Genomic DNA, 19,994 nt, shown 5'->3' with positions numbered 1-19,994 from the left:
CACCATAGTTGTCACTAACTATATGCTTGCAAACTTGGTCAGTATTCCTGGGGGACTAAAACTCTTTGGCGATTCAGTCAAGGAACCATTGAAAGATGGCTCAAGGAAGCAATGTGAGTCCCCATGTTGTCTGAAAGCTCTCCGTGGGCACCTCATGGCGGGACAAGAATGCACCAGAACGGGTCTAGACGCTTGCAGATTGTTTAAACTGTTCAAGAAATTCTTTCCCCATATGGAGCCCAAATCTACCTGCCTCCAGTCCTGGTTACACCCTTTGGAGATACACAGGCAAACCAAATTCTGCTCAGCTAAGTCAGCGGTTCTCAACCCAGGCGGCACATTTTTTAAAAAGTAGCGAGTGTTTTTAAAATGCTGATACCTGGGCTCCAATCCAAATCAATTAAATAAGAATCTCCAGAGGTAGCCCCAAGCATCTGTATTTTTTAAAGTCCCACCCCAGAAATTCTGATTTAATGCCCACTCAGAAAAGCCTTTCCTGACCACCCACAAGGAACCGTCGCTTCCTTCTCCTCTCCTGATGCAGTGAATCCCAACTCTGGCAGTACATTAGAGCCAACCGAAGGACACTGAAAATGCTCCTTGCCCTGGCTGCACCCCAGACCATTCACTCAGAATTTCTGGGCTAGGGCCAGTAATCAGTAATTGCTAAAGTTCTCCAGTTGAATCCAGTGCACAGCCAAGGGCAGGAACCACCGCCCTAACTCCTACTGCACGTGAAGGGCAAATGCCTGTCTCCTCGAAGAGGCTCAAGCCACATTGGCTTGAAGCCGCATCTATTTAAAACGCATTTACATAACCCGTGACTTACTTTCCGCCTCTGGGTATACAGTCGTCCCTCGGTATCCGCGGGGATTGGTTCCAGGGCCCCCGAGGATACCAAAATCCTAGGATGCTCAAATTCCTTAATGTGGCTTCCGAATCTGCGGGTTCCGCAGCCGCAGATTCAACCAACCGCAGATCGTAAACATAATACTACACATTCAGCGGTTGGTTGAATCCATGGATGCGAAACCGCAGATACGGAGGGCCGACGGTATTTAAAAGCGAACCAGCCTTAGCCCTCACCTTTACTTCCTGGGCTGGGCATCTCTTCATCCCATTACAACACCTTACACATCATAGGTGCTCCGTACTCGACAAAGAATGAGTAGATGGACAAACACATGGAAGGATATATATGTATTTTGTCTGATGATGTGAATGCCACAACTAATGCACTGGTTTCAAAGATAAGGTAGAAATAAGGAGATTCTGCAACATGAAAATCATTACAAAATAATGGAGGTCAAATAGAGGTCTTGAGCCCACCCCCGCAAGCCAGAAGGAGACACAAAAATACAAGGGGGAAAATGTTCAACTCTAAAGTAAGGCCACAGTCCACAGCTACCCATTTTTGATTTCTTAGTACATTGTACAGAGTCGGGGGAAAGAGAATGGTGCCAGAAATTCAGTGAAGTTCCAATAGCTTCATTATACAGACATAGCTTTAAAAAGTAACATTTTTAAAAAGTAACGAGTTTTTTACAGTCCTTACAGAAGCTGCTGCTGTAGGATCTAAATAAAGGAAGCTGAGTCTTCAGAATTTGGTCATCAACAAAGAAATATCATCTGTCACCTTCAAAGACCATTTCTGAGCTATGGCCCAAGGCAAGGTTTTTTGTTTGTTTTTTCCTGTGCCCTAGACCTCCACCGTTAATTCAATAATCTGAATACAGCCTTTGTTTTAATACAATGTTGAGAGAGTTCTGTGCCTTCTTTAAGAAGCATGAGGCATGACCAAGATAGATTTCCTGTAAAGCTACATCGGACGAGTGCACGCATGCGCACCAGGTGCGTTCCTGCCTCCCGGCTCCGCCACCGGCTCCAGGACTCGGGTGTCCTCCGCCGGCGGTTTAGGCAGGTCCAACATGGTGGACGAGTCCTTCCGGGGATTCCCAGTCACCAACATCCAATGGTTCTTTGGCTTTTCAACTCTGTGTGAATCCAGATATGTGTGTGCAGCGACCTCTGCTTCCTTTCCAAAATAGGTACTGGGGCAAGAAAGAATTAACACTGGTTGGAAATGGAATTACAACCCTCAGTAAGCTGTTAAGTTCATCTCAAAGCACCTAATTCAACAGACTGCTATATAAAGCTCTTGGTGGGGGGTGGGGGGGGGTGGTCTCTAAAACACTATGTGTTTGCCAACAAGACTCATCCTATTTGGGCAAGGACCAGGTAGATAGGATCCCATTATAGCTAAAGTCCTCTGTGGGGAAGGACCTGTATAATAGAAGGGACTCTAATAGGAGCTTTCACACCATCTATGGTGGCGATATTTCGTCATCAAAGGACTTTTTCTGTGCGTGGCCATCCTCTTTAAATTGAACTTCTTTGCCTATATTCACAGCCCCTGCCCTCTGGCATGGCATTTTCTTGTACCCTGCTATACAATACCTTAAGAAAAGATGCCGGTGGGCCACCAGCCCCCGATTCGTGTGGCAGTGATTGATAAGAATTTTTGCATTTGCCTTTAAAGATAAAGAGAGTATGTTATTTGAATTATGAATTAAGGCCTCCAGTTTCCTAAAAGCAAAAATTTGGAAATATAGTATATATATATATATATATAGAGAGAGAGAGAGAGAGAGAGAGAGAGAGATGGAATAACCTAGAAGCCAAACCATAATAGATTAATAAATACATTATTATAGATACACATATGATGAAACACTATACAATCATTTAAAGTCATATTGGAGAAGATCTTTGACAAGTTGAAATATGGTCAGTGGTGTTAAGTGGAAAAAATAAGAATATTCCTGATGTCCTATTTTTTTAAAAAATTAAAACTAAATTAAAAAAACAACATATGCATGGAAAAAGAAATGATAACAGTGGCTTTCTCTAGAAGATGGAACAACTGGTAATCATCATATTATTTTTTGTACTCTTCCGACTTTCCATAAGTGAACATATATTGTTTATAATCAGAAAACAAAAGACATATTATTTCAAAATCCTGACTCGTGTAAGCTAAAAGCAGTGTGAGATGGGGAAAAGCAGTCCCTGACATCCGGGAACTGGCCTGGCACCCAGGGCTCTGCCTTAGTGTTCCCCTGTGGCATATAATCAATTTCACACAGTGCCCACATCAGACAAGGCCACGCTGTGACCACGGTGCGGCAAGACAAAAAGAAGACCACTTTGTGATCATGTCTGAACACAGCAAAGACATGAGCATTGCCCAAGCCACAAAATACCAAATGTCCTCCTCTCCTAGAGAATAGGAGTGACTCCTGCTTCCTTACTCATGACAGCTTTGGCCGTGCTCTGGCCTGCCCTCTATAGATAAGATGTACTGAGACAGCCCTGCTTCCTGACAGATTCCAATCCAGGGCAAAGCCCCACTTCCTGAGACTCTCACTAAAATCTCCCAGCCACAGCCCCAATTCTATAACTTGTCCTTTCTTTCTAATTATTTTATTTTATTTTATTTTTAAAGCTTTTTATTTTATATTGGAGTATAGTTGATTAACAATGTTGTGTTAGTTTCAGGTGTACAACGAACGTATTCAGTTATACATATACATGTATCTCTTCTTTTTCTAATTCTTTTCCCATTTAGGTTGTTATATAATATTGAGCAGAGTTCCCTGTGCTATACAGCAGGTCCTTGTTGGTTATCCATTTAAAAGATAGCAGAGTGTGCATGTCAATCCCAAACTCCCTAACTATCCCTTCCTCCCCCCCTTCCCCGCTGGTAAGCATAAGTTCGTTCTCTAAGTCTGTGAGTCTGTTTCTGTTTTGTAAATAAGTACATTTGTATCATTTCTTTTCAGATTCTACATATAAGCGATATCATATTTCTTTCTCTGTCTGACTTGCTTCACTCAGTATGACAGTCTCTAGGCCCGTCCATGTTGCTGCAAATGGCATTAATTCATTCTTTTCTATGGCTGAGTGCTATTCCACTGTATATATGTACCACATCTTCTTTATCCGCTCCTCTGTCAATGGACATTTAGGTTGCTTTCATGTCTTGGCTATTGTAAACAGTGCTGCTATGAACACGGGGGTGCATGTATCCTTTCGGACCATGTATAACAGCCTCTTACTGAGACGCCCCACGGTTTTCCATGGCGCGCATTCTCCATCACTGCAACAAGTAATAAAGCTGACTCGTTCAACCCCAGGTGCTCCTGATGGTCTCTGACTGGAGGGTATTGACATGTGGGCAGCAGCTGGGCAGGTATGAAATGTCCCATTCTGCAGATGTGTCTGAATGTGGCTCAGAGACCTGCCTCGGGCTGTGGACTGAGTTAGCAACAGAGAAACAAGCTCCTGGTGCCTGAACTCCCCAACCTCTCTAACCTAATGACAGCAACAATAGAACAACCACCGTTAAATTAACAACAGTGAATGCTTGGGAGTGCTGTCTGGGCCAGGCGCTTTTCTAATAAGAGCTGTAAATGTACTAACCGCTTAATCCTCACAAAACCTCGTAAGTTAGGCATCATCATCTGTCCCCATTTTACAGACAATGAAGCTGAGATACTGACAGTTTAAATCATGGGAATGAGAGGCAATTCCAAGGAGAACAAAGCCTGGCAAAGACCAGTGGAAGAGAGGAAATCTGTCAAGCATGCATCGTTGTGGACCACGTGTATATTCTCCGTGCTGGGAGAAAGACCCTTGCAAACCTGGGTCCGCCTGCAGAGCTCGGGAGAGAAGCCTACTGCGTCAGGTGGATTCAGAGTGCCTGGTAACTGGGGGCCCCTTCCTGGATGGCCAACTCTTTAAGTCCTTCCTGACTGTAAATCCAGTAACTCTCCCAATAACCTCCAACAACTCCTTAGTCTCCGTCTGCTGGATGTCTCACAAGCAAGTAGCATGCCCTCTAGTCCTCAAAACAGCTCTGTGCCCACCAGACCTGCCTTCCCATCCAGAACTGTGCTCCTGTCCGCAGGGCCCAGGCTCCTGAGAAAATGTCCAGCAATGTGCTCACCTGTGCGTCTGCCCTGCCCTGTCCTGCACTTCCCCCAGATTACCCAGTCTCTTTAGAAATGAGGACTTAACAGAGGCCTGAAAGAAAGCAGTGTCATCACCCTTACAATCTCGGGGCAGTGGTTCTCAGCCTGATCTCAGGGGCAGAGCCTGGGCCTCGGTATCTTTATGAAGCTCTGTAGGTGATTCTGTGCGCCGCCAGAGTCGAGAAACACCAAGGCAGGATGCTGCCACAGGGCAAAACGGTGCCTCCCAAACTTGAGTTAATGAAAAAGAGGGACTTCCTGGCGGTCCAGTGGTTAAGACTCCGCTCTTCCACTGCAGGGGGCACAGGTTCGATCCCTGGTCAGGGAGCTAAGATCCTGCATGCTGCACGGTGCAGCCAAAAAACAATTTTTTTAAATAAAAAAAAAAATAAAAAAAAAAAAAGAAAGAAATGAAAAAGAGAGAGAGCGTGAAAGTGTGTGAGGCATATAAGGCATCGGAGCCCTGACAAGCCTCCATTTCACACGCAGGAGTAAATCGCACCCACTTCACAGCATCCGCGCACACGTCTGTCTTCCCCAGGCTGCGCTCACCAGGACGGGGAAGCCTTCATATTCCAGGCGTAGCTGGGGGTCAGGGAAGGCCGCCTGCCAGCAGTTCAGGTAGGAGTCCTCATCCGTCAGGTACACCTCCTGGAGCCAAGACCTCTTAGACGACTTCATGAGGGTCCTGTGGTCACTTGATAAATATAACTGAAAACGACAGCAAGCAGATGGACTAGCTCACAGCTATCCGAGAGGCTGGGGAAGCAGGGAGCAGTCAACTGGCTGGACGGCCAGTGTGTTCAAAAGCAGTTTTCAAAAACCCTGTTCTTACGGATTGTACAAGAACATTCAACTTTCCTCTCCCTCAGAAATGCCATCTCAGAGGCTGAGACCACCCGCCCTCACATCACCTGCAACTGTTTTCCCTTCCTTGGAATACCAAACCCAGCCTCCCTCTCCATCTCATGCACTCCTCCTCTTTTTTATTTATTTATTTATTTATTTTTTTAGCATCTTTATTGGAGTATAATTGCTTTACAAGAGTGTGTTTCTGCTGTATAACAAAGTGAATCAGCTATACATATACATATATCCCCATATCTCCTCCCTCTTGTGTCTCCCTCCCACCCTCCCTATCCCACCCCTCTAGGTGGTCACAAAGCACCGAGCTGATCTCCCTGTGCTATGCGGCTGCTTCCCACTGGCTATCTATTTTACAGTTGGTAGTGTATATATGTCCATGCCACTCTCTCACTTCATCCCAGCTTACCCTTCCCCCTCCCCATGTCCTCAAGTCCATTCTCTATGTCTGTGTCTTTATTCCTGTCCTGCCCCTACATTCTTCAGAACGCTTTTTTTTTTAGATTCCATATATATGTGTTAGTATACGGTATTTGTTTTTCTCTTTCTGACTTACTTCACTCTGTATGACGGTCTCTAGGTCCATCCACCTCACTACAAATAACTCAATTTCGTTCCTTTTTATGGCTGAGTAATATTCCATTGTATATATGTGCCACATCTTCTTTATCCATTCATCTGTCAATGGACACTTAGGTTGCTTCCATGTCCTGGCTATTGTAAATAGTGCTGCAATGAACATTGTGGTACATGACTCTTTTTGAAATATGGTTTTCTCAGGGTATATGCCGAGTAGTGGGATTGCTGGGTCGTATGGTAGTCTTATTTTTAGTTTTTTAAGGAACCTCCATACTGTTCTCCATACTGGCTGTATCAATTTACATACCCACCAACAGTGCAAGAGGGTTCCCTTTTCTCCATACCCTCTCCAGCATTTATTGTTTGTAGACTTTTTGATGATGGCCATTCTGACCAGTGTGAGGTGATACCTCATTGTAGTTTTGATTTGCATTTCTCTAATGATTAGTGATGTTGAGCGTCTTTTCATGTGTTTGTTAGCAATCTGTATATCTTCTTTGGAGAAATGTCTGTTTAGGTCTTCTGCCCATTTTTGGATTGGGTTGTTTGGTTTTTTTGATATTGAGCTGCACGAGCTGCTTGTGTATTTTGGAGATTAATCCTTTGTCCGTTGCTTCGTTTGCAAATATTTTCTCCCATTCCGACTCCTCCTCTTTTTCAGGGCATCAGGCCTGGAGCAATATTTTATTCATTATAAATAATGTTGCATGAAACTTATTGCATGAAGTGAAGTGCTCTTAAAACCAATACCAGCACAGCTGATATTCATACGTGAGCCTCCAAGGGGGCCTCGGCCCCTCTGGAATTGATGTCCACACTTGGAACTTCTGTCAGCTCTCTGGTTGCCTATAACTTCGCCAAGGAGCACGCCATCTTGCTGAAAGGTCCATAATGTTAGTTCCTCATTAGTCGTTTACTGATTCGCCTTCGCCCTGCACCTGGAGGTCGTTTCTGCATATCTTGATCGGTTTTCATTAAACACCTTTTCTATACAAAGCTATGCCATGAAGTGCTCTGGGGAAGGCAGAAATGAGGTACTGCCCTCAAGAAGCTTTCCGACTAACAGGAGAGATGATTGAGTATAGAAACTGGAAGCGTCTGTAAGGTATGGCGTCCAGCAGGGATGCAAAGAGCTATAGGAGGGGAGAGATGGGAACACATGCTCTCCCGGGGGCTCAGGAAAGACTCCGAGGAGGAGGTGATGTGGTATCAGGGAGCCCGAGAGGATGAGTGTGGACAGGGAGGGCTTTAAATGCCACAGTGAACAGCAGCACTTAATGCAGAGGGCAATGGGGGCACCGCTACTGACTTTTCAGTGGAGGTGGAAGGTGAGCAAATCTGAGCTTTTAAAAGATCGACCTGACAGCACGCTGCGAGTATGAGATGAAGTCAGGATAGACTAAAGGGATGAAGCTATGGGGGCGTGGACTGAGGTAGCAGGTACCGACTGGGGAGTGCAAAGACGGGCCAAACTGCACCGTGAAGGAAGAGCCATGGGACCTGACAATCGCTGGAGCTGGATGTGGGTGGGAAAGGAAGATGGGTCCAAGATGCACTGCGGCTCTGGCCTGGCTGATGGGGAGAATGACAATGCCATTCAGAGCAAATGGAAAATAATGTCTATCTCAAACCACAAACGTAGCTTTGTTCATATAAAGAACAACAATAAGGAAATCAGGAACAAAAATCAGGCCTCTGCAAGGCCACCATCACCAGATTTTTCATAAATACCCTGAAAGAGCTTGCTAATTCAAAGACAAGAAACAGAAATAAGAGGTATAAGAATTTGAGGAGAGATAAAATTGTCATAATTTGAAGATGAGATGACTGTCTACCTAGAAGTCCTAAGAGAATCAGGTAGAATTCATAAGAGTAAGTGATTTCATCCAAGGTGAGTATAAAAATCAATGTCTATCTTCTATTTTTGCTGCAACTGTCAAAAGGACCTACCTTCAATAGCTTCCAAAATAGAAGATACCAAGGAATAACCTTGACGAGATCAGTGTCAGATCCATGTGAAGGAAAGCACAAAACTTTACTGAGAGATAGAAAAGAATAATTGAAGAAATAGAGAGACATCTCAGAAAAACAAATATTGTAAAGCTACTAAATATGTGAACTTACTTAATTTTACAATGCCAATCAAAATACCAAGTGACTTTCCCCCCAACAGGGGCAGAGGGACTTAAAAAAATTATTATTGCATTTAACTGAAAGATTAATTCCTAACATAATTCAGACAAAGAAGTGTAATGATAAAGAACTAGTCCTAAAAGTCATCAAAGTGACCTGGAATAAAAATAAACAACTCCAGTTCAAAGGATCCAAATAGAAAGCCATGTCTAATAATTTAATGCATGCAGCATGTGTCAGTGAAGAAAGGAATAATTATTCAAAAAATAACACAGATATGACTGACTAGTCATTTGGGGGAAATTTAGATGTTCACATCAAGGCCTTTATCAAAATAAATCCCAAGTGGAGGAAAGACTTAAGCAACAGTTCAAGTTTAGACATCTAAAAATTAATACAAGTTATTCTTTTTATCATATCTTTGGAGCAGACTTCAAAGGCTCTGAGCAATGGAAGGAATTACAGAGAAAAGCACTAATAGATTTTACTCAAAAATAGATGAGAACAACTACAATTTAAAAGCCAAGTTAACAAATGAGAGGAAATATTAACAACAAACATGACAAATGTTTATCATCTGTGGAAGAGCAGATATTTAAGCCCAAGTCAATAAACAGGCAAAGAGCAGATGATTTAGGGGAAAGAGAAGGAGAGCAGAGATGGAAGGGAGAGGTGGGAAAAGAAGTTAAATAAAAAGAAAGAGAGAAACAAAAAAAGAAAAGAAAAGAAATAATATCTAAATGTTGTAATGCTTGTAATTTTCCCTATATTTTAAGATTTTCCCTCTATAAAATAAGCTAAAATGTTAGTAGGGCTACTCTCTGGATGAGACAGTGATGATTTATTTCCTCTTTCAACAACTGGGTATTTCCTCTAATTTTCACATTTAAAATCAGGCTACAGCTTACCATCTACGGTGTGTCAGAATTTAATTGCCAGCATTGATTTCTTGGTAGTATGAAAATAATAATGATGTTGCTGGTGATGATGCCACATCATACAATAATGGAATCTCTGATTCAATGAAAAATGCTATGTATACTACCAGCTCTGCCACTTAGTAGCCAAGTGACTTGGAGCGAAGTCACTCAACTTGCTGTGCCTCGGTTTCCCCATCAGTAAAACAGGGATAAAATAGTCCCTACTTTAAAGACTTGTTGGGGGGAATAAATGAGTTAACATATGTGAAGCTCTTAAACACGTAGTAAGTAAATAATCTCCATTTTATAGAAAGACTCAAAAAGGTTAAATAACTTACCCGAAGTCCCAACCCTTAGGTATGCATCTCAGCTGGAATTCAAATCCATATTTGTCTGGTTCTATTACACTGCCTAATTCCCAAGGTAGAGGTAAAGATCAAAGACTTATGCTCCCTGATTTATGCAAATGTGTTAGCATTGGTGACATTAAACAGCTGTCAGATTATTATTACATAATCTGATCATTTAACTTGCAAGTGGAGGTGGTATAAATTTTTGCTTTTTACCAGCTGCATTGCAAAGAGGTTTTTTTTTTTCCCCTTACTCTTTAGCTTTTAAGGATGTATTTTTGTAATTCATGAGGTTAGAAGGAAAGCATTGGCCCCAAACTGCCTTGGAAAAGCTGCAGGCTGACACCATAATGAGGCCAGAGATGGAGCCCATGCCCATAGAGTTCTCTGTCCACTTCAGTAAGTAGCCATTAGCCCACATGGAAACAAAAATGACTGGTCCAAAGTAGACGTGCAGTGTTACGACTTACCATTCTGTCTGCAAATCCTCCTGCTATCCCGAGGCGAAAGTTCTGCCCGTATCTAAGGACCTGACCAATGACCTCTCCAGCTGCACTGTCAGTGGAGAATTAATAGAATGTAAATTCTCTGTATTAGGATCATTCTACAGCTCTATTTTTTGTGTATGCACTTTTGTTTATAATTTTCTCAGTAATGTCTGTTCATGTACCATAACTGAAATAAGTCACTTACCAAAAGGTCTTTTCTTTTGGCCTTCAAGTCTTGCTGGCACCTTACTCACTGTTTTCCAACACAGTCGGAACACACAGTGTTCCCACTTTGTGAGCCTAGGGTAGACTGAGCAAGTCATACTGTCCTACACTAATGAATTGGTCCAAGTCCACTGACATCTTTTTTTTAATTGAAGTATAATTGATATATAATCTTATATTTAGTTTTAAGTGTATACATCATGATTTGATATTTATACACGTTAGGAGATGATCACAATAAATCTACTTACCATCTGTTGCCATTTAAAATTATTATGATATTGCTGACTATATTCCCTGTTCTATATATGACATCCCCATACACTGACAACTTTAGAGAGAAGCAAGGTAACAAATTTGTAGACATTTAATACACTCCTCCCTCTTAATCTTCCAGGAAACAGAAATTGTGATCAATTTTTAGCTGTTTTAACATAAATTATGTGTATTCAAAAAATCTAAAGACTTAAAGGACTAGTTATATCCCTGTCATATAAACTTGCTATCATAGTTTAGTAACAAACTGAAAGCAATGACTTTTTATTGTAATTATGTATCTATTCTCTAAGGATTTAAATGCTCATCTCCAAAAATTCAAGTACTTTTTTAGTGGACAATTAATTTTAAAACAGCAAATCCCCATGTACTGCTACCTTGCATTTAACTATATATTTCTGACGTAGAAATAACAGAGTAGCATTAAAAACAATGAAAGCACTCAAATGAGCTCAAAGCATTATGAAATGTTATTAGGAAAACCCACTTTGCTTCTGGGCAGATTCTGAATTTAATTCCCTGGATCCAATACTTTTGAATTAAGCATTTTGAATTGAATTCAAATTATCCATTATCCTGATGTGAATTGAAATCAAATTACCCATTATCCTGATGTTTAAGGTAACAGGATTGTAAAGGCCCCTTGACAATCATTCTCAAGATAAGAAAGCAAGATGAGAATCACAGAGAATATTCACATAACCTTTGCCTCCAATCAGCACTGCTCTAATCCCAGGGCATCCTTAAAATGCAAGTGAAAACAGATATTTATGATGAAAATGAGCCTAAAATTAAAGTATCTTTACCACAAAATGGTAAAAGTGTTTCTGCCAACTGGGATCTTGGTTTGAGCTGCACTCAGGCCACAGGGCACCTCTAATTCGTCACTCAGATGGGCTTTAATTTCATCTGGAGTCATACACAAGCTCAGGTCCCCGCCCAGAAACAGATCAGCTTCTGTCTCAGGGTGATCAGGATTCACAAGCATCACTTTGTCGCCGTAGCGAATGTATCCGTCTTCAGATATGGAAAGCTGCATCTACAATTTAAATAGGAGTTTTTCAGATAAACCATGCGATTCCTTCACAGCCAGTGCCGAGGCCACTGCAGATGTACCCTATTTTAAGAAGGGATTGACTTGAATTTCCTGAAATCTTTCTTCTTCCTTTTCCTGCCACCAATCTGCTCCCAATTTGCCAAATCAATGCCCCTGATAAACCCAAACGAAGTAAAATAAAGCTGATGAAAAATTACATGGGTTGATTCCACTATTAATTTATTCAACATTCCTAGAAATTTTCTTGAGCACCAACTAAAGGGCATTTTACTCGTGCATGTATCAATCTAGTCATTTCTTAATTTGGAAAATGCAGGTGAACATAATAGCAAACTTCTCATGTTTCTAAAATCTTAGGGAATTTTAAACATTGTGGTTATCTAAAGAGAAGACTTGGCATTTTCCAAATGACAACTCACTTATGGAATTTTTGCTTGCTTAACACAGTCTCACATTTGATAGACTTTTGAAAACAACGCTTGAATTTAAAATTACCGGTCTCAAAAGATTCTCTTTCAGTCTTCTGTTTCTCTGTATGAGAAGTTGTCCCTTGTCCCTCTTTGCTAAGAAGTCTTTCATGAGCTCCTGGTTAAAGAGAAAAATGATTGAAACCCAAAGGGTCAACAATAGTCCTGAATAATAGAGATACTGAGAGCTTTTAGGTCCAAAGCACGACAAGTTGTAAAAGCAAACTTTGAGAACGTAAAAAGAAATGTGAGCATAATGGGAATGGGGGACTTTTTTTAGCATAACTTTTTTAGCATTACTTTATTTTTTGTTTCATTGTGGAATGTTTAGAAAAAGGAGAAAGACACAAAAAAGAAACATCACCTGTAATTACTCCAACCAGTGACAATGATGAGTAACATTTGGAGGTCATATATCCCCTCCTACTGAGGTCTCTGCTAGTTGTATGATGATGGACACCGAAAGTGTCTCCCCACCCAACTAGTTCCATTAAAGGATGGCCCAGGGTCTTGTTAAGACCGCCATAGGACAATTCAGGGCAATGAGTATAAGGTCAGTAAAAGGGATGCTACAGGGACACTCAGGAGGGGATGTGGGACAAGGTGGCGGATGGGGGCAGTATTTCTGCTTAGAGTCTACCTGCTCACCTGGACCGCAGCTTCGGAGACTGTCTCTGCGGAACAGAGGGAATTTCTTGGGGCTCTAGACTAAGGGAGAGACACAGGCAGGGGCCTTGAGAGTTTGGGAGGCCAAGAGACGCGGGTAACGAGAAGGGCGTGAGACCTGCGGGTCAGCCAGTGAGATTCTTAGGGCGTTCAGAGGGAGTTGGGATTTTAGGGACATTGGGTGTGTGCTGGGTGCGAAAGGAGGCTTGGGATTCTCAGCGTAGGGCCCCGAACTTAGGCCAGGGGTGGGAGTCCCCGGGCAGTGGGCGGGCCGTGCCCGGCCACTCCCTCCGTACCTCCTCCAGGTAGACGTCCTCGTTCCAGTTGCCCATCCGGACTCCTGGACCGTACAGGTTCTGAGCCATCGTCCCCTGCTCTCCCACGAACAAGCTTCCGGGGCACAGCGCCTGTGTTAGCCTCTCCGTCGCCATGACGACCCGGTCCCCTGCGATTGGCCAAGGTCCGGGACCCTGCTAGCCAATAAGTGACGACACACGAGTTGCGCTGGGCTCTGGTGCGGCCCCATCCCAGGGGCTGTCACCGCCCCCCCCCCCCCCCCCCCCCCCCCCCCACCACCACCCTGCGCCTCACTTCCCCTCTTAGGTTTCTCTTGAGTTTAATTGCAAAGCAGGCAAGAGAAAAAACTCGAGCCTACAGACCTCACTGTCCTAAATGCTCGCTAGAGAGAAATTTTTAACTGTTTTTTTTCTTTTAGAATCTAAACGAAAATTGCTTTTAAGTAGAGTATCCCTTGCTTTGGGGGGCAGCAAAGAGGAGCTTTGAAATGGAAGCATAGCCTGCTTGCAGCCTACTTTGATTATCAGCAAGCAGCCATTTCATCCTAATCATAATACTGGCTCAATGTAGAAAGTTGGAAACCAAAAAAATACAGAAAGAAGGTGGAAGAGAAAATTACTCAAAATTTTCACTGCCTCCAAAGTAAGAAATATGTCATGCTAACCTATTTGTATTTATATGTTTCTGAGGTGGTTCTTATTTTCACAGACTTTACAGCATTCCTCCCCCCTCCCCCAGATACCAAGTGCAAGGACAAGCCTATGATTTGCAAGAAGTCTTGATAAAACCGGAATATGCTGGAGCCAACATTTTTTAAACAAAATATAATTTTATGAGTAGGAAGGGTGAACAGTTACTGCAGGACTCCCCAGGGCTTGATGCTGATTGAATGCATGGAGTAATTCACCTTTATTTAGTGTCTACTAAGAGAGGACAGAAATGAAAGACGCAGGGACCTTTCTTCCCTTCAGCAACCTCAGTCTAAAAGAGAAGAGAGTTCATGAAAACAAATTACTTCAGAAAGAATGGAATGAGTGCAATTAAAGATGTGCCAATGAAGGGCCATAGGCACTTAAAGAAAGATTCATTTCTGCCTTGGGGGATGGTGAGAATGAGAGTAAGGAGATCTATGGGTGGTAACTGAGGGAAGGGGGACTTTGGAGATGAACTTGGATTTGAGCTGGCAGGCTGCAGCTTGGGATACAAATAGGAACATTCTCACACATTTGTGAAGCCATGAGCTTTGTCAGTACAGCATCACATGCTAGCATCCTTCAAAAGGATAAATGGGACAAAGAAGGTAAGTCAGATATTATATCACTAACTGCACTTGATAAATCAAGTAAATGAGACTCAAAGATGCTAGTGGCTTATCCAAGTTCAAACTGCTAACAGTTGCTCAAAGCAAGGACTTAACTCAGATTTTCTGACTCCAAAGTCCATGTTTTTTCTCTTTGTTTCCATATTCCCTGTAAAATTGGGAGTATGATAAGGCAACTTTGATCTCCATATGATTTATTAAGGTTCTAATGATTCAGTTATTTGCTTAAGTCCTTACACCAAGACAGCTTTGCTCTCACCTATTTTCTTTGTGCTATTATGGTCAAGTATTGTACACTTCTGTATGTTACAGGATCAACAATACAATTACATACATGTTGCTTTATGCAATTGCTTCTTAAATCAGTCAGGATTAAAAATGTGCAATTATACTCTTTTGTAAATTACATACATAATTATCTTTATTTTTTCATGTGGATACCAATTACAGCCTGGTATTACTTGCTTTCCACCTGAAGAGTCTCTGTTGGTATTTCTTGTAAAGCAGGTCTGCTAACAACACATTGTCTCAGTTTTTACCTGTCTGCCTGTTTCACCTTCATCCTTGTAAGATAGTTTTACTGGGTATAAGACTCTTGGTTACAGTTTTTTCTTTTAACACTTCAAATATGCCCTCCTTCTGCCTTCTGGCCTCCATTGTCTCTAATAAGAAGTCAATGATTAATCTTATTGGGGTTCCCTTGTTTGTCTACTAAGTGTGTTGTACAGCCCCTTGCTGCTTTCCAGATGTTCTCCTTGTCTTTGTCTTTCATCATTTTGACCATGGTCTGAGTGGCACTCTCTTTGCATTTATCCTATTTGGAATTTGTTGAGCTTCTTGAATGGGTAGATTACTGTTTTTTTTAAATAGAATTTGGGATTTGCCATTCTTTCTTTGAATATTATTCTGCTCCCTTTCTCTCTTTCCTCTTCTTCCAGAGCTCCTTATTGTTGGTGCACTTAATAATGTCCTTGTTTCTGTAAGGCCATATTCACTTTTCTTCCTTCTTTTTTCTCTCTGTTCTTCAAATTGCATAAAATTTCAATCGATTTATCTTCAAGTTTGCTTATTTCTTCTTCTGCCAGCTCAAATTTACTATTCCATCTATCTGGTGAATTTTTCATTTTGGTTATGATACTTCTCAACTCCAGAATCTCCACTTGCCTCTTTTTTTTTTTTATCATTTCTCTATTGATATTCTATATCTGAGGAGGCATTGTAATCATACCTTCCTTAAATTCATTAACCTTGGTTTCTCTTAGTTCTTTGAACATGTTTATAATAATTACTTTGAAGTCTTTGTCTACTGCGTCCAACATTTGGGCCCTCTCAAAGCCTGTTATTTTCCCTGTGGATGGATCACATGTTCCTGTTTATTTGCAGGTCTCACAATTTTTTGTTGAAACCTGAACATTTTAGATAACATATTGTAGGAACTCTGGGTACCGATTCCCCACCCCCAGTGCCTGTTGCTGTTGTTTGCTTATCCACTTGTGTATCTGTTTAGTGACTTTGGCTAGACTCGTTAGGTAAGGTCTATTCCCCAACAGGGTGCAGCCCTCTGATGTCACTCTTCAAGGGTATAGCCCTGAACATGCGCAAGGTCCCCTGACCCCCTAAATAAATCTTAATATGATAAAGTAACATAAAGGAGCATCTCACAACTTACAACACAGGTGGATTTAAAAGCCAGGTGATAATAACAAAACTATAAACAAACATACAAGGAGTTTTTTGAAAGAGCTTTTTACTGATTTTTACTTTTATTTTTGAAAAATTATGAAATCTTTATTTTATTGCAATTATAGAGTATTTTAAATTTATATTCTTCAAAACTGCTCAAAACTACTATTAAAACAGAAATGCACACATACATTGCTAGACTCTGCGTAATTTACTCAGTTCATGGTGTAGCAATAAATATCTGTTTAAATTAGGACACCATTCCCTCCCTTTTAGAATTATTATAGTTTTGACATAAACCAGGTATATACTGGAAAACTCATTTGCTATTTCTTTTCCACGATTTGATGAGGCTCTTGGAAAAAGTTAATTGGAGCCTTTTGTTACTTACTTGTGAAACATCTGGCAGGAAAACAAAAGCCAAAGAAATACTTGGACAGGATCATTTTTAGAAAAGAAAAGGTCATTTTTAGAACTTTTAGGATAAAGTTCAGATATTAAGAAAGAGAAATGAGAGTTATCATCTTAGAAGCAAGTAACTTCCAGGCTGCAGAAAATAAGTTTACAAGTCCTCATTGGGCAAGAAACATTGTAAGTGATCACTGTGTCCTAAAGGAAAAAAACGGGATTGAAGTTCCTTTCACTCAGCTTATGCAACCATTTTTGTCTCCGAGCCTCAGCATCTCCATCAATAAAAACGAGTCAAGGATAATTTTACAGCTAACTCTCTAGGAAGCATTTCCAAAATACTCTGTGTATGTTAACAGCTGTGGAGAGGGAAAGGGTTCTGTTGTAGATCAGTTTGAGAAAGACTGGGTTAAATAGGCATCCTTATTGGAGTCCTTCCCAGAGCCTTGAATGTCTCGGCGCTCTCTATAAACCCACAGAAAGATGATACATATGGCATTGCCCAAGCTAAGTTCACTGTGGAATACTTTTTAAAAAGAATTATCTTGGGGGGCTTCCCTGGTGGCACAGTGGTTGAGAATCTGCCTGCCAATGCAGGGGACACGGGTTCGCGCCCTGGTCTGGGAAGATCCCACATGCCGCGGAGCGGCTGGGCCCCGTGAGCCACAATTACTGAGCCTGCGCGTCTGGAGCCCGTGCTCCGCGAGAAGAGAGGCCGCGATAGTGAGAGGCCCGCGCACCGCGATGAAGAGTGGCCCCCGCTTGCCCCAACGAGAGAAAGCCCTTGCACAGAAACGAAGACCCAACACAGCCATAAATAAATAAATAAACAAATACTTAAAAAAAAAAAAAAAGTAAAATCTATTAATTAAAAAAAAACAAAAAAAACCCCAAAAAGAATCATCTTGGGGCTTCCCTGGTGGCACAGTGGTTAAGAATCCTCCTGCCAATGCAGGGGACACGGGTTCAAGCCCTGGTCCGGGAAGATCCCACATGCCGTGGAGCAACTAAGCCCGTGTGCCACAACTACTGAGCCTGTGCTCTACAGCCCGCGAGCCACAACTACTGAGCCCGCGCACTTAGAGCCCGTGCTCCACAACAAGAGAAGTCACCGCAGTGAGAAGCCCGCGCACCACAACAAAGAGTAGCCCCCACTCGCTGCAACTAGAGAAAGCCCGCGCACAGCAAGGAAGACCCAACGCAGCCAAAAATAAATACATAAAATAAATTAATTAAAAAAAAAAGAATCATCTTGCAAGAATAATTTTTAAGAGGTTTTGTGCTGCTCAAATGATGTAACACTATGTAAAACGGGTAGGATTTGGACATGTAGATAAAAGAATCAAGGTAAGCACTTGACAGACAGAGGAAACAGGATGGAGCAGGGCAAAGAAGCTGGAATCTCTAGGGGTCAGAAAGGGGCACACAGTAATGAACGTGAGTGGGGAGAAGCTAGTTGGGGGGCGGGGGGACCTGTGGTACAGAGGCAAGTGCTGTGGATTTTCTTCTTTAAGTCAAAGAGAGCCATGAAAGTTTCCGAAGAGGAAATTGACAAAGGGCAGGGTCGAGCTTTGGAAATTTGCTGGGACTATAGGCTGTGGATTTCAGGCAGATGGGCCAAGTAGGGGGCAGGGGTCCCAGTTAGGAGACAGCCTGGGGAGAAGTGATGGGTGTGCTTAAGTAGAGAGGTAGAAAGGAATGATGAAATAGCTCAAGTCAGGACGGTGAGCTCTTGGAAAACGACTGTGCAGTGGCAGAATCCATTGTTCACCCAGCCAAGAGTCACCGAGCCCCAAGCACTGTGCTCAGGGATAAATAAGGAATTCATGGGCCCTGCCTTCGTGGAGAGTCAAAAGGAGGACACAATTCTGAGCAAATAAGTACACATGGGAGGCCTGGTGCCAGAGGGTCAGTGCGGGAAACACTTCTCCGAAAGGATGTCAGCAAATAACCATCCTTGGACAAGTAGGCAGGCTACTGAAAGTCCTGATGGAACTATAATACATCATCATTTTGTTAGTGCGTCATTTACTCTATCCTCTCCAAAGACCACAGGGTGGCGTGTGACCAGAAAAGTGTCTCCCCCTCTTGTTTTCCCTTCTGGTTGCACCAGATCCCTGGGGAAAAGACCACCCACAATGCACTTGTAATTCTCCCTGTCCAGGTGCAAGCACCAGAAGCCAGCCTTCACCCCAGGGGCAAACCTGCGGGACTAAAGTCTCTCAGTCCCTCTTTACTGCCGTTGGCAATCTTGCAGAAAACCTGCCGTCCCCCTCCATCTAGGCTGACCTCTTGGGTGACAGGCTTGCATGTACTCTTAAGTCCTGGAAGCAGAAGAAATTTCCTTCTGTTTACAGAAGGAGGAGGGTGTACCCTATGAAGAGGAAGCCCTTCTGTTCTACTCCTCTCCCTGCTGGGCTTGGAAATGCCAAGGGCAGGATTTGGCGGCAGGAGATAGGAAAAACCAAATGACCTGCCTAAGAGAGCAAGAAGAAAGCCAGTTTCTTCCCCGTCGGGGCGGGGAAGTCTGGAGAAGCACCAGCACCCAGGGGAAGGGGTGCCCAGGAGAAAAGAAGCTCCCTGGGCAGGACTCTGCACTTTCCACAGGCATGGAAGCAAGGCTGCCAGCTGTCTCTTCTAGATCTCAAAGCACAAGGAGGATGTTTAGCTTCTAGGAGTGTCATTCTGTTTTAAAAGTACCAGAAATTCATTTCCAACTCTTTCTCCCTTTTTAAAGTAGAGGAGCCCCCTTTTCCAACCAAAGCAAGACAGAACTGAATTACAGAAAACAGAGAGACTCAAATGATGAGCCCCAAATGTCCACCCTGTCGCCCTGGAGGACACCGAGAGTCTACAGAGCCTAGTTTGAAAACAGCTGATCTATTTTGTCTCATGCCTGACTTTACAGGTGATGAAAGTGAGGCTTACAGAGCGGGACTCAGTGCCAGGAGTTCTTCAGGAAGAAAAGCAGTGGCTGGAATCGATGCCACTTTTCTCTCAGTCCAGGGCTTTTTCTACTTTTCAGCCCTCACAGGTCCCCATCCAAGGGACCACTCATCTTTTTACCACTGACCCGTTAATCTTGTCTTTCTGGTCAAAAGAAAGTTCTGGCCTTTATCGCTCCAGAAAGATATACATAGAAGCATTTTACACATTGAAGGCAAGATTTAGAATGCAACAAGGATAAATCCATTTGGGTCCATTTCTCCTGTTCTTTTGCAATATGA

The 19,994-nt window shown here is 42.6% G+C and overlaps 1 protein-coding gene across 1 annotated transcript; it reads right to left on the bottom strand.

Moving 5' to 3' along the window:
* Positions 1 to 1,311: 1,311 nt before the first annotated feature.
* CFAP161 (cilia and flagella associated protein 161) lies at positions 1,312 to 13,489 on the bottom strand. Its single transcript, XM_036843710.1, has 7 exons — positions 13,355 to 13,489; positions 12,421 to 12,510; positions 11,675 to 11,907; positions 10,350 to 10,434; positions 5,586 to 5,744; positions 2,458 to 2,531; positions 1,312 to 2,051 (listed from the first exon to the last, which is right to left on the bottom strand). Exons 1-7 carry the CDS (start codon positions 13,487 to 13,489, stop codon positions 1,820 to 1,822), a joined length of 1,008 nt encoding a protein of 335 aa, XP_036699605.1. The 3' UTR covers positions 1,312 to 1,819.
* Between the last annotated feature and the right edge of the window lie 6,505 nt (positions 13,490 to 19,994).

This window comes from Balaenoptera musculus, chromosome 2, assembly GCF_009873245.2.
Source record: "Balaenoptera musculus isolate JJ_BM4_2016_0621 chromosome 2, mBalMus1.pri.v3, whole genome shotgun sequence".
In the NCBI taxonomy this organism is placed as follows: Eukaryota; Metazoa; Chordata; class Mammalia; order Artiodactyla; family Balaenopteridae; genus Balaenoptera; species Balaenoptera musculus.
The sequence above is the reverse complement of the archived record's forward strand: the minus strand, read 5'-3'. Positions and strand labels throughout refer to the sequence as shown.

Coding starts and splice junctions, on each gene's coding strand:
- CFAP161 (XM_036843710.1), bottom strand. CDS start 13,489: ATGGCGACGGAGAGGCTAACACAGGCGCTGTGCCCCGGAAGCTTGTTC. Junction 10,435..11,674: donor AACACTTTTACCATTTTGTG/GTAAAGATACTT, acceptor CTCCACTGACAG/TGCAGCTGGAGAGGTCATTG. Junction 5,745..10,349: donor GAGGATTTGCAGACAGAATG/GTAAGTCGTAAC, acceptor TGTCGTTTTCAG/TTATATTTATCAAGTGACCA.